Consider the following 14,153-nt stretch of genomic DNA (forward strand, 5'->3'; position numbering starts at 1 on the left):
AAATCAGAATTTCCTTGAGTGTGACAGAGGAGTGACACCAGTATTTATGAGAATAATGCCCATGAACTGAAGGGTAATTCACAAGTGTCTTCAGAAGTAGCTGCTTTTAAAGGTGGGAAGTTCATCACTTCCACAATTCCACAGGATCTCACAGCAGATGCACCACAACCACCCCAAAAACGCTGACATTTTACACTTGAGGACATCCAGGGAAAAAAAGGCCTTGGGATGTTTCTCTCAAAAGCAAAAGTGCAAGACTCAAGGTATCTTAAAAAACACAGTACCAGTAAGAAAATTTAAACCCCAGTAGCCTTCTAGTGGAAGGAAAAACCACTGGGAACAGTTTTCTGGAGACTGCAACATGTCTTTGTCACATGAAACACCTTTTAACTCACCAGCAATAAAAGATGATTCCCAGCAAATCCATTAGCAGGGAAACATTCAAATCAGCCTCAAAGCCATGCACCGAAGAGACCTCTCACCCCAGGCCAGGTGGATGTTTCAATTTCACCAGTGCTCAGCGAGGGGATGGAGCAAAGCTGTAAGCTGGGTATCCATCCAGGCAGAGAACAGGAAAAGAAAAATCTGTTTTCCCAGTAAAGAATTACCAGAACAAGGACACCAGTAGTGCCAGTCAGCACGTTTCAATGGTAAATGTCTTGATAAAGGACTAACTTTGTTCTTTGGAGATTACAAATGCAGTTGAGCACAGTCAAGTGCACGCACAGAGCGTACTCTGGTGCTGGTGGAAACCCACACTGGCTGCTTCATATCCGAGAGCTGTCAGTCAGACACTTCTTCATCTACTTCCTGGGATTGCATCATGCTAATTTTTTTTTTGTCACTAAATTTAAGGTCTGATGCAGTTCAACATTTTTATCACTGCAGATAAAAATCTGTGAGTGACACCAGGACTGTAGCACAACAGGACGTTATGAGGAAGAAAGGACAGAAGGAGAAAGGAGGCTGAAAACCTGCCTTAAGTTAGCTCAGGAAAGCCAAACCCATCAGAATACAAAGGCTAATTTATAATCTAAAAAATGCAGACTGTAACTACTAAATGGCAGACTTTACTTGAGTAAAGAATGTCAGTGCTGGGGCAGCGAGGCTCATGAACAGGATTTCCCTATGCAAAGGGGCTCCTGGGAACCCTTTCAGTGGCTGTGCAGCAAAAAGGGCTAAAAGCACCTCAGAATTTGGTATGGATCAGGCACAGGCTGGAGCAGGCCCCATTTTTGGTCTCCACAATGTTGAAAATAAACGGAGATCATGAAGAATCACCAGATGATCTGAGCGCTGGAGAAAATGCCTCAGAGTGAGACTTAAAAGCTCAACTCTGTTTCCTTATCTATCAAGTAACTTGATTACAGAGTGTAAGTACCTTCATGGCAAGAAAGTCCTGGATACTAAAGGGCTCTAATCTTGTCAGGAAAATCCTAACAAGAACCAGCGGCACAACTTAGACTAATTCAAATTAGAAATCAGCCTCTTATAACTACCAAGAGAAGTGATGAGCCTGAAATTACCAGTGATGGACACTCAAGGCTGGAAAGCTTTCAAATTGTTTTTAGCCAAACATCATTTACTGGTCTCAGTTTCAGAGTAAATGATTAAAATTTAAAGGCCTGTGATACAAAGCATATAAAACATATCAGGGAAGGCAATTTAATTATCTGTTCTCGCCTTAAATTTTATGAATCTCCAATATGTTAACATCACTCAACTTCTGTGGACCAGGAAATTAAAGAGGGAGGAATAAGTTTCAAGTTCAGCAAGTTCCCTCTTTTTCAGGCTTATCACTAAACAGCACCACTCCACCAAGCAGACAGAGCTGCCATGAAATACAAACAGGGACTGACCAGCTATGATGTCTGGAAACCACATGTAATGCAATTTAGTTGGGCAAACTCTGATCAGCTACTTACTCCTCCCACCTGGGCCAGGAAAAATCAGTATTAGCTTACATAACCAGTTCTCATTCTGAGTAACTACAGCTCTGACACCCAGGGTTATACTCCCAAGAGTAGCAGCACCCATTAACAGCTAGCCAAGAATCTCCACATACTTCTTAAATATAAAAGCATCTCAACAGCCCTGAAAGGATTATTTCCATATCCCACACTGGAACAGGAACAAGTCAAAAAGTTTTCCCTGGGTCATAAAATACAACCTATAGTAGAGCCTAGAAAGGAAATTTCATTGCCAGGAAGAACTTCCCAACACTCGAGCACCACTTCCATGCCAGAGCTGCCGCACACCCAGTTGCTCAAAGCCCCAAATGCTGCCAGTTAAATCACAAAGAGATTTCTGGTGAAAGCTGACATTGTAATCAGAGAATCTGATCATGGCAGAGAAACTGTCCAAAGTAAAGGTCAGAATAAATATCCAAGCAGGAACAGCGCTTGTATTTGATGAACTAACTAACTGCTTTCTGCTGCCATCAGTAGTACAAAGCCATGGCAAGAACAAAAAGCAGATTCAGGGCTTGCCTCAGAGCTCAGAAGGAACGGGCAGCTCAAAATGCAGGAAATGACTATATGCTGCACTTCCCAATTGATAGGGCAAGGGCTTATCAGAAGAACAAAACTGGCTGTTCACAAGGCCACTGAAAAGAGTAGCCTACACTATTGTTTCAGTGGTAGTTATCCTGCTGCTGAACTTAAAAATTCTTAGGAAGTGAAGAGAAGAAAAGGCTTCTTAAATATTAAGTTCAGAAGTGGGGAGAAGACCTATACCAGGAACTCAGGACAAGCAAGATTCAACTGGGGGCAGAGCCAAACATAATTAATAGAATTTTTATGCCTGGCTTGTAAATTCCTTCCTCAACCCAACGTTAAAATCCTATCTACCACCACAGCAGTGAATGGGATTCATGTAAATTTAATAAAGCTTAAAAATGCAACTTATACATATGGAGAACAAAAAAATGCCACCTCTGTGCATGAGGTAGGTGTCAAAATTTGTTTCCTCAGGCTGGAAGAAACTCTTCCCTGGAAGCAACACTCCACCCATTGGGCAAATGGAGATTGGAAGCACTACCTGCCAGCATTCCATGGACACACACACCAAGAGGGATCGTTGTCAAGCCCTATTACAGAAGTGATTTAGGTATATTCATGTACAACCTGCAGGAAGGGCTCTGCTTGGTAATGAGTTTCAGGCTGGTAATTGCACTGAAACCAAGATGAGATGATGAAGTGAACATTCAGAGTGGAATTCTGTAGGAAAAAGTGAACTGACCTTCCACGGCTCCTGGTTGGCTGCACAGGAAGATAAAGCAGAGCTCACTCTGTCAGGAGCACTACAGCAGTTCCCTGTTTTAAGAGCAGACTTTAAGTTCAGACTCTGCCTGCAGCTTTGATTTAGAACTGGGAAAGGGAAACCTCCACACAGACAGGGAGAATAACCAGTTATAGATTATTTCTTTTAATTCTTAATAAAGCACATTAAAACAGCCATTGTTCAACCTGCTGGTGTCTGTATTAACATGGGGCTGAAGTAAAACAAGTAACAGACACGCCTGTGCATTCCTCACATAGATCAGAAGTCCAACACCAAAAAAATCCTATTAAATGAAGCAGAAGAAAAGCAGTACAAGAAAGAAGGGAATCCCTCACAGTCTTGTGAGAAAGAAGGGAATCCCTCACAGTCTTGTGAGAAAGTTTGCTTTTCACCTGATGGGAGGTGGAATATAAGGATTTAAAAGCAAAAAAAAAACTAAGTAAGGATGAGAAGTGTCAAGCCACAGAAGTCAGCAGGGTATCCTCCTATCACCATAAAAAATAATCTCTGGACTTAGATATTCTAATAACCACAGCAGATGACCAGCAAATACATTCCTTATAAGGTTTCTGTATATCAATATATCACAGATAGAAAGTGCCCCAGATGGGGAGGAGACACCTGTGTTGAAGTGCTGCTGCCCCAGTCCGTGACCTTACGTGAGTCACTTGGCCCTCGTGCCTCAGTTTCTCCATTTGTTAAACACCAGTACCTCTGTCAAGCACTTCTAGAGATCTACCAACAGAGGTACAAAGTATTGTTTTGGCATGGAACAGCAAAGGAGGGCAGCGGCTCAGCTGAGTGGGAGCCACTGGAGCCGTGCTGCTCTGGCCATAAATCGATCAGCCCTGATTAGGTCGGGCTTTTACAACACCGTAATCGTCACAGCAGTGGCTCTGGGACTGTGACATGAGCCCTGAGCTCGGTGGTGTCACACAGGGAGCCTGCACCAACAACAAACCCCTGCTAAACCCAAGTGCAACAGCAAAGAACAGGAGCTGCCCAAACCCAAGAGACTTTTTAAGGTTATCAAGGATAAAAGCTTCTCCACGTGCTCATATGACCACAGGATAACGCTGTGTAAGCGCCCAGTTAAGAGGGGAAGGATATAATCAAGAGCATGTTTAAAGAAAGGGATGTATTCACTTGAAATCTGCAGGCACAACACAAAAATAAATGTGTTTCTCACAGTGACAAGATGAAATTTTCGGTTGGTCAGCGACTACAAAGCTGATTCTCTACTTCTGGCTGTGGACCACATGACAGCCTCAAATACGTAAGAGCAATTTATCTGCCAACTTGCAATGAAGACCACATAGTTAATAGTTTGCAACCTCCTTTCCCCCAGAAGATCTTCAGAGTTGAGTAATAAAATTCCTCACATGATTTCAATGAGAGGGTTCACTTGTCAGGGGCTGTTTGGAGATAGTATCATATGTCAGGGAGGTGCTGCTCAGATCAAGTTTTCCAACCTTGTGTTTTCAAGGCTTGACTGAAAATGAAAAAAAAAAAAATCAAAAAAAAAACTTCAGGCGATAAAGTTTGAAACTGGAGAAAAGAGAAATAATCTCTAGATGTTATTTTCAAAATGGCAAAGCTAGCCAATTAATGAGGGGAGGAAGAAAAACTGATTAAAGCCCTGACAAACCCTTGAGATCACAGACTGATTGCGAGTTCTGCTGCAGACTCCCTGTAGAAACCTGGGCAAGTTGATCCCTCTACACCTTTGTTTGCTACCTGCGAGACAAAAAAATAGCACTTTCTTTTCATATCCTGTCATTCTTGCTTGTATTGTTCCCCAAATTAAAAGCATTTGTCAAAACACTTATCTTTAGCATTAACCCTGGGAATTGCATTCACAGCTACCACACCACCCGTTTGCATGACTGAGTGTTCAGATACAAACTCTTAGTACACTTTGCTACCCAGCCATCCTAATTTAATAGGAGTCAGAGGGGAGATTTAGTCAATACAGGAATGCTAAAATACAGTTTATTACTAATCTTACAAATAAAACCAGCTTTAGGGTTACGAGTTACACTGACCCCCCTCCTAAAAAAAATTTTAAAAAAATCAAATTCTCCTCATTATGTCCTAAAAATCCTGCTGTAATCACAGTATTGGTCTCACTGCATTGATAACCCACAAGATCATATTATCAGCATAGGTATAATTAAAGCCCAATCCCACGAGGACATGTATGCAGAATCCAATCCCCGCTCTGTTAAAATCAGCATAACGTGAAATAAACTTTGGGGACTTGAGAATCAAAGCTGCATGAAGTTATCGACAGGAGGAACAAAGGCATCTCATTTTTTTGCAATAAGATTCTTAAGCTGACAGTATTTTGATTTCAAAAATCTAAAACTTTGCAGATGAAAAAGATTTGCTACTAATGCCAATACTGTAGCCTGTCATTCTGTAATGTCCTTAAAAGCTCTGCACAGAAATCACTGGTAAGTACAAGTTGCTTTCTTTAGATTAAAATGTGCTGTTGTTTCCTGAAAATTCATTTGTTTTCTATCATATACAACCAAACGCCTTCCCAGATCCCTTGGTATAAGGAACAGTACAGCTTCCTCCTTTCTCATGGTTCAGTTTCATTGGAATTCCCAATTCTCCACCCAAAGACCCAAATTTCACCCCTGCCCCACTGACACACAACACAAAAAGATCAGTCCCAAAAGTTAACAACAGAACAATTTTTGACAGTCATGCTCAATAAAAATGCATTTTATTAAAAAGTAGATTAGTGTTAAAAATGAATGTCAGAGCCCCACTCTTTTCCCAAATCCAGACAGGAATGAAAAAGCATACCAAACACTCCCATGAACGTATGGATTATCACTATAAAGTAAACACTTTATGATAATTTAGTTTTCAAAACACTGCACAGCTATCAATTTTAATATCCCTTTGTAAGAGACCAGTAAGACCCACACAGAAACTGCCTTAAAAAACAAGCTCCCTGCATCTGACAGCAGCTACAGATTTTATGGAATTATCAGAATCACAATGCTAGAGAGATGCACGTTGTCCAGAAAGGTCAATAAACCCAAGGAATTGCTTGACACCGCTCAGTGAAGCAGTTCTAGAGAAAACCAGGCCTCTTTCACACAGGATTTTCTCCCAGATTTCCTTACCCCTCCTTAAAAATCCTGCCGTTTCACCTAGGGTAGCATTCCTGTAACCCAGCTGGCAGCCTGCATACCACAATGTCGTCTAGACCTGCTCGGAACAGTGGGATGACACAGGAGGAAAAATGCTGATGCCTGTTCTGGTGCTTGCACTGGTGCTAAGGGAACGAGGGGAGGAAGAACAGGCAGCACGGAGTGAAACACAAGTTCCTCGTTCCCAGCCTCCTGCCCAGGTTCCTCGGGTAATTCTGTCAACCAGACAGAAAAAGTTGTGGCTGTCGCAGGGCTAAGGAATAATCTTCACATAAGGGGAAAAGAACATTCCCAAATCCCAGTTTTCACATGCAGAAACAAACCCTGCCCTTCCCCACACTGGTGGCTCCCCAGACATGCAGATAACAAATGCATCCCTGCACAGACAACGTTTTCCATCCCTTTCTTTCTTCTCCCCTCTCTCCATCTCAGAGATGTTTTCTTAGCAATTTGGAAGAGAAATGGTAAAAAGGGAGATGCAAAACACAGAAATAAATTAAGTTTGTTCTCTGCTGTTGATGGCACGATGGGAGGAAAAAAAATGTTAGGCGTGATAAATCCATATATACCTACTCCAAACTACACCCCGCTTCCCAAGGGACACGGTATAATGGTAAATAAGTATAGATGCAGTTCCTACTAATGAGGCAGGGTACAACAAGGCCAAAGAAAATGCAATCATCTCGGGGAAAAAAACTGCACAGGACTCCTCCTCTCCCATCCATGGAGGAAATCAAATGCCAGCTGCACCATCCCAGGAAGGAAGCAGAGCCTGTACCTGATGAGCCCTGCAGAAATGAGCGAGTCATATCACGGGACCCGAGCAGGCACTTCAGGCTTTCGCCAGCCCACAAATCGTCTGCAGAGCACAATTCCTCGCTCCGGTATTTTACATGGCATCATTCATGCAAATTGTAGGGATATTTTTCCCCAGCGTTTTCTTTTTTTTCCTTCACTCCATCCCCAGTAGTTTGAAGCAGGGAGACGTAGGTAGCGTCTCCCAGATCCGCGTTCCCTGGCCATCACTTTAACGCTTTCCTCCCTAAAAAGTTTCAATCTCCCCAGTTTTTTGTTCATAAACGTTTTGGACTTAAAAGCCACCGAATCACGCTCCCAGTGTTACCTGAAGAAACTGAGACAGACTCGACTCCACGAACATACTTAAACCTTCATTTCCTCTTCCTTCTTCCTTCCCCACCCCCCAAAACAGCAAATTTTTTTTGTCCCTAACACGAAAGAACTAGGGAAAAAACAGCACGTCCAACCGAGCCTTTTCCAGACCTATCGCAAAGAACAAAATGCTTCCGAAGAAGTGCTCTGCAAACATACCAAAAGACACTCCACCAACTAGGGGGAAAAAAAATAAGAAGAAAAAAAGAAAGAAAGGAAAGAACCCATCAGACAAAACTGAGGTCGAGGAACTCGTCGGGGTCTGGCTCGGATGTGTATTTTGCACCTAAACACACTCGCATCTTGTTTTGTTTTAACCCCGAAGCTGAGGCAAACACTCCAGCAGAAATGTCCTGCCGCTTCCCCCGACCGCTCCTGCGGTCAAACCGTTCTGACCCAAAACCATCCCGGACACGGGACACAAAAGCATTCATCCACCTCTTCCCAAGAAGTACAAAACAAACAAGCGTCTGACACCCCACCCAAGTTCTCCTCGCACATTTTGGGAACGACTTCCCTCCGGGTCCTCCTCCTCCCCCACCCGTTCCCACGTTAAACTCTCCGGCACACCGACACCCTTCGGGGCTTTCACGCCTTTGCCCTCCCGAAAACCTCCCGAAGCCCCGAGAGCTGCCAGATTGATCTGAGAGCCGGCGGGTTTTGAGGCACCCCTGAGCCCCGTTCCCCGACCTCCAGTGCCACAAAGCTCCCGAAAAGGAGACCCCCGGAGCCCTCGCACAGGGCAGAGCTCCCCGGCGGAGCGAGGGGGCTCCGTGCCCGGCTCCATCCCCGCAGATCGGAGCCTCCCTACTTCCCCCGCCGTCCCCGGGGGTCCCCGGGACAGGAGCGGCGGGGGTCGCACCAGCCCACCCCAAAACTCAGCGGCGAACAACACCCGAACACCCCCAAATCGCAGCACCCACCCAGGCCGAGGGGGGCTCCGCGGCCGCCACTCCGTGCCCCAGACCCGGGAGATGGGAGGAATCAAAATAAATATACAAATGGCAGGAACAGCGAACCCCAAAGGTGCCCTGCCCTCCCGCTGCAGCCTCTCGGGGACACCTTCCTCCTCCTCCTCCTTCCCCGATCCGGGGCACCCGCGGAGCCCCCCAAAGCCGCGGCTCCAACTCTGCCGCCCGTGCTGAGGGGCTGCCACTGCCCACCCTTGCCCACCCCCGGCTGCCCCCCTCACGCACATCCCGCTCTCCGGCTCGGAGCGACTCCCGGCGGTGCCGGCGGAGGGGGGACCCCTTCCCGCTGCCCTCCCTCCCTCCAGCCCACCCACCCGCCCGCCCCCTCCCCTCGCCGCCGCCGCTCACCCCCCCGTATCCCCCCTCGACACTCACCTCTGGGTGCTGCCGGCGCCCCCGCCTCACCATGGACGGGCGGAACTGGGGGGGTCCCCCCGCCCGCCCCAGATTGAGGGGAGATTAACGGGGGGCGCGGAGGGACGAGAACAATAGGGGGGAGGAAATCCCTCAGCCCCCCCACGCCCCCCGAGGACACGGCCCCCTCCCCGCCCGGCGCTCCTCCTGCCGCTCCCTCCTCCTCGCCCGCTCCCTCTCTTTTTTTTTGGGGTGGTTTTTTTTTTTGGCTCAATCACACCAGACCGACTGTCTTTGTCTGTCTGACAAGCGCCATGTTGATATCAACATCCGAGCCCCCACCTGCTGCAGCTGTGAGACCCTGGGACTTGTAGTTCCCCCCTCCCCAGGGTGACGGGGAGACCCGCGGAGCCGGGACTACAGCTCCCAGCGTGCCGCGGGCGCGCGGCGCGCCAATGGGGCGGCGGGGCTGCGCTCGGGGCGGACTACAACTCCCGGCACGCATCGGGCGGCCATGACGTTATCTAGGGCGGAGGGGAGGCGGGACTACAACGCCCATGATGCCCCGGGGCGCGGCGGGGCGGGCAGGAAGGGGGGCAGGATTGTCCCGGTAAATAGAACCGGGGGACGCGATGAAGCTGGTGAGTGCCCGAGGCGGGCGGCCATGAGGGCGGGGAGGGGGCTCGGCCTTCCCCCGGCGGCGGGAGGACTCCCGCGGTCGCCTCCGGGCTGCGCAGTCTCAGCCTCGCCGGGCGTGAGGGGAAACTGAGGCGCTGGAGGGGGGCCTGAGGGAAAAGAGGGGGGAGGAGATGCTGAGGGAGTTGGGGGGGGGGGTGACTGAGGGATAAGGGGGTGATAGTGGGGCGGGGAGGAGATGCTGAGGGATTTGGTGGGTGGACTGAGGGATGAGGGGGTGATAGAGGGGCGGGAGTCGGCCCTGAGGTGTGGGGGAAGGCGGGGGTCGGCCCTGAGTGAGGAGGGTAAGGGGGGGTGGGGTTACCAAGGTTTGAGGTGTTGGATGGGATCAAATCTTAGTAGGATTCTGGAGGAGAAGGAGGAGAAAATGTTTCTCAGCCTTCCTAGCCTTAAACATGAGTCTGGCGTGGAGCTGTCCCCCCTGCACGTGTGGATTCTGCTGGGCTCTGCAAGGAACGTGAATAAATGCCCGTGGTTTGTGTGATAATGCAGAGAAATGCTAACAGAAATAAAAAATCAGCCTGGAACAGCTTTGCCAACCTTGCTTCTGACAGGGGTTTTGGTTCTGATATGACAGTCTTCTGTCAGAAAGTACATGGCCCATGATATTGGTCTCCTCTCTTGAACTGTTTCACTTTCCTGGAGACCTTGGATTCAGAAGCTGCTTTGCTTTCCAGGAAAAATTTCAGTTTCACATAATGTGCTGCAGTTCTTGGTTTGGAGGTGAAAACCCAAGCAGTTTTCAACATACCTGAGCATAATATTTGATTTATTTAATCTGAAGTGACACCGTTATTCAATTAAAGATTGTCTCTTGGTTTTGAGACTGAGCAGTGTGTTATAACAAAGCTTCATAGAAATAAATGTGCTGTTTTAACACTTTTAGGAAAGTACTCTCCCTGGAAGTGTGTACAATTAATTCCAGAGGCAGGTGGTCAAGGAGCTTGATCCTGCTTAATCTCACCTGTGTGATAAGGATCTGTGCAGGGATGAATATTTCCAGTGGGACAAACACTACAAAGTCAAGCACTTCTGGGTGTGATTGTAGAGGCTGATAGAATTCAGTGGGGAAAAGCAAACTGGAAAATCTTTATTTAAAGACCCCAATGGAAATGCAGAGCTCTTTTAATGTTTAGAGTCTTGCATGGGGACAGAGAGAAGGGAAATACAAACTGTCTGGAGTCGGAGCATTTTTAGACCAGTTTTTAAATTTAGGTAGTGAGAATTATAAGATGAGATTCTTCACCTTATATTTCTCTGGAGATGTGTCTAAATTTGGGGTTGTAAGGAGAGGAGTCAGATGCTTTTTATCCTCTTTTCTCATAGATTTGGGTTGAATTTGGAAGAACAGGGTAGAGGTGAGGAATGTTCCCTGTCCATGGCAGAGGGGTTGGGATAAGATGAGCTTCAAAGTCCCTTCCAACCCAAACCATTCTGGGATTTTGACTCCAGGTCTGCTTCAGAATCCAGTGAGAACCTCAGACTCCCACAACTCAAATGTGCTTTGACTCAGGCAAGCCTCAGTGCTCATTTCCCCCCAGATTTTAAGCTGGCATGTGATACTAATACTGGAGGAATGCACTGCAGGATTTGTTTGCTTCACTTGGAATTCCAAGCTCTGCCTTTAACCTGCACAGCTCTGAGTGTTTTGGAGCTGCAAGTTTGAGCCACCATCTCTCTGCCCTCCATGAGGTGCTCATGGAATGGGATGTCTGTGGAGAACCTGCCTCTCCCAGGCCCTGAGCATCTGGAACCAGCCCCTCAACTTGTCCCCTGCTGCCAAACTTTCATCCAATTTGCAAATCCTGCCAGGAGAGCTGTGAGCTGAGCATATTTATGCCTTTTGTGTGTTTTGTGTTATTTTTTTATGTGACTTTTGGAGTTAGGAGATGAGGCACCTTTGTGTGTTGGCTGCACCAGCCTTTAGCCATGAGGGAATCAAGCTGGAAGCAAGCAAATCTTGGAATAAAAAAACTTGCATTTTAGTCCAGCCAGGAACATGAGTGAAAGCTCTGGATCTGTTTTAAACAGTAACATATAAACTGTGTGGAAATGATCACATTTATAAAGTGTAGAGACACACACAGTGCAAACATTTCTATTCCTGGATTCCTAATCCAAAATTCTAACAGAGGTGCAGGCCCAGCAATGTCACCTGTGCAAACAGCTGTATAGAAAATATAAATTGCCTTTTTTATTTTTCTGTCACTTTGTTTGAATCTGGTAGAAAGAATCCATTGACTCCCAGGAATCCATTTACCTCAACATGACAGCCACAGAGAGAGATGATTTTAGCTGCTTTTAAAGAAGGAAAAAAGGAAGATTTTCCAGTTAGGTCATAGATGTAAGGGTCATGATACCACTCATGGTTACAAAAAAAGGCAAGAAAATATTTTGCTGATAAAAGTGGTGATATTTCATTGCCTTTTTTAATTACCAATAGTTTAAAAGCCACAAAAATAGAACTTATTTTTCCCTTCATTTCTTTCTATTTACTTCAATTTATAGCTTCATTTGTCAAAGTTCTGGTCTGGTGAGAACTTAATTTCACGTGAGAGTGTTACATTTGTGAATAAACCAAGTGAATTCCTCACTCCTTCACCAGCTTGGCTTTACATATTTTTATTAAACTTTACTAAAAGAAAGACAAAGTGTGATGTAACCCCTTAATAATTAAGGCTTTGTGAATTTAAAACAAAACTCTCTGTGATATTTTAAATTTAATATTTGAGGCTTAGTCGGTTTCACTATTTAAATATAGTTTAAAGCAGGTTTTTGAGGAATGTACGTAAATAGACTTCTTGAGGGCTGTTAATCCAGACAGTTGCAATCCTGTGTTAACATTATTGTGAGCAGAGGTAGAAAATAAAATTATTCATCTCCCTTTTTTCCCACTTGGTAGAGGGAAGTATAGAACACAAGCTTAAGGGATAAATGACTTAGAAAAAGACCAAGTCTGTTTTTAGTGCAGTGCACGGCCGAACAAGTGATAATTTTCATCTCCATTGACAAAAACTTGAATTTAAAAGCTCCAATTTGACCACCTGAGCGTGGCTGTGCTGCCAGATACCCGGACTTGGGAGAGTGGAGATGCAAAAACCCCTCCTCGGGGCAGAGGAACCTTCCCGCAGAGGTGGCCACGCTGCGCTCAGACCTTTGTCTCTAATCCCTCGTTTCAAAGGCGACCTTTCTGTTCTGCTCTCCCTCAAAGCTCCCGGTTAAATGTTTGTCACTGCAGACAGGAGGTGGCTGCATCCCAATGATGCTCAAGTGCCCCCTACATCACCTGCTCACCGGCTCATTAAGCTTGCAAAGCCTTTGGGATTTGGATACACAAACCCTTCCATTCAGGTGGGGCTGCCCAGTCCCTCCTGCTTCCTGTTTGTGTTTAGCAAGACAAAAAGCAGGTGAGAACTTGCCCCACAGCTGCTGCACCTGTGCAGGGGTTGTTGGGGCAGGATTCTTACCAAAATAAAAACTGGTGTTCCTGCAGGGCTTCTCTGCCTCCCTGTCCACCTCGAGTCATTTTTAAATTTTCTAGTTTTGCCAAGAGGACTGAGCTTGGAAGAAGCTGATTTCCTGGGTTTTGGGGGAAATAGGTGATTGCAAGAAAAAAAGGTATTCTGCATGTGTCCTAAACCAGAGAGAAAAGCTTTGCCATCCACTCAACCCTTGGGATCAGAAAAAGTGAAGAAAATCTGCCCCTTAATACCCTGACATGGGGAAATCTCAGGGGACACAGATTCATGGGCAGTCATGGTTTATTTTGGTGTGTAAGGAGCTGTGTTTAAAAACAAGGGGGGAAAGACAGTTTGTGAACTCCATTCACAGAATCACTGAGGTTGGAAGAGACCCCCATGATCGAGTCCAACCTGTGACTGACCCCACCTTGTCACTGAGTGCCACATCCAGTCATTCACTGGACACCTCCAGGGATGGGGACTCCAGACCTCCCTGGGCAGCCCCTCCCACTGCCTGTCCACCCTTTCCATGAAGAAATTCTTCCTGGTGTCCAACCTGAACCTCCCCTGGCACAATTTGAGGCCATTTCCTCTCCTCCTGTCCCTGTTCCCTGGGAGCAGAGCCCGACCCCCCTGGCTGTCCCCTCCTGTCAGGAGTTGTGCAGAGCCACAAGGGCCCCCCTGAGCCTCCTTTTCTGCAGGCTGAGCCCCTTTCCCAGCTCCCTCAGCCCCTCCTGGTGCTCCAGCCCCTTCCCCAGCCCCATTCCCTTCCCTGGACACCCTCCAGCCTCTCAATGTCCTTGCAGTGAGGGACCCAGAGCTGGCACTGGATTCAAGGTGTGGCTTCACCGTGCCCAGCACGCAGGGAAGGGTCATGGTCTGAAGGGTCCTGAGTAACTCCTCCTCATTCTTCTTCCAGTACTGCCTGTCAGGACATCCAACCTTACCATGCAACGTGCTCAAGTTCAAATCCACCACCATCATGCTGGACTGTGGGCTGGATATGACGTCTACCCTCAATTTCCTCCCCCTGCCTCTGGTCCAGAGGT

At 46.8% G+C, this 14,153-nt stretch overlaps 2 protein-coding genes across 9 annotated transcripts in view; one reads left to right on the top strand and one right to left on the bottom strand.

Annotated features, from left to right (window-relative positions):
- Positions 1 to 9,130, bottom strand: part of HMBOX1 (homeobox containing 1) — a 110,946-nt gene extending 101,816 nt beyond the window's left edge. For 5 of the 8 annotated variants that reach the window (XM_066547625.1, XM_066547621.1, XM_066547623.1 and 2 more), the window contains exon 1: positions 8,969 to 9,128. The gene's annotated coding sequence lies outside the window, so the exon portion shown is untranslated. Of the gene's footprint in view, positions 1 to 8,968 lie in introns of all 8 variants that reach the window. The other 3 variants (XM_066547622.1, XM_066547627.1, XM_066547628.1) reach the window with 2 other exon arrangements.
- A 389-nt stretch (positions 9,131 to 9,519) lies between these two features.
- The window catches only part of INTS9 (integrator complex subunit 9), a 61,260-nt gene continuing 56,626 nt past the window's right edge, over positions 9,520 to 14,153 (top strand). The window contains exons 1-2 of the mRNA XM_066545965.1: positions 9,520 to 9,588; positions 14,024 to 14,151. Of these exons, the coding sequence (XP_066402062.1) occupies positions 9,580 to 9,588; positions 14,024 to 14,151 (137 nt within the window). The 5' untranslated portion in view covers positions 9,520 to 9,579. The remainder of the gene's footprint in view (positions 9,589 to 14,023; positions 14,152 to 14,153) is intronic.

This window comes from Molothrus aeneus, chromosome 3, assembly GCF_037042795.1.
Source record: "Molothrus aeneus isolate 106 chromosome 3, BPBGC_Maene_1.0, whole genome shotgun sequence".
Taxonomy (NCBI): Eukaryota; Metazoa; Chordata; class Aves; order Passeriformes; family Icteridae; genus Molothrus; species Molothrus aeneus.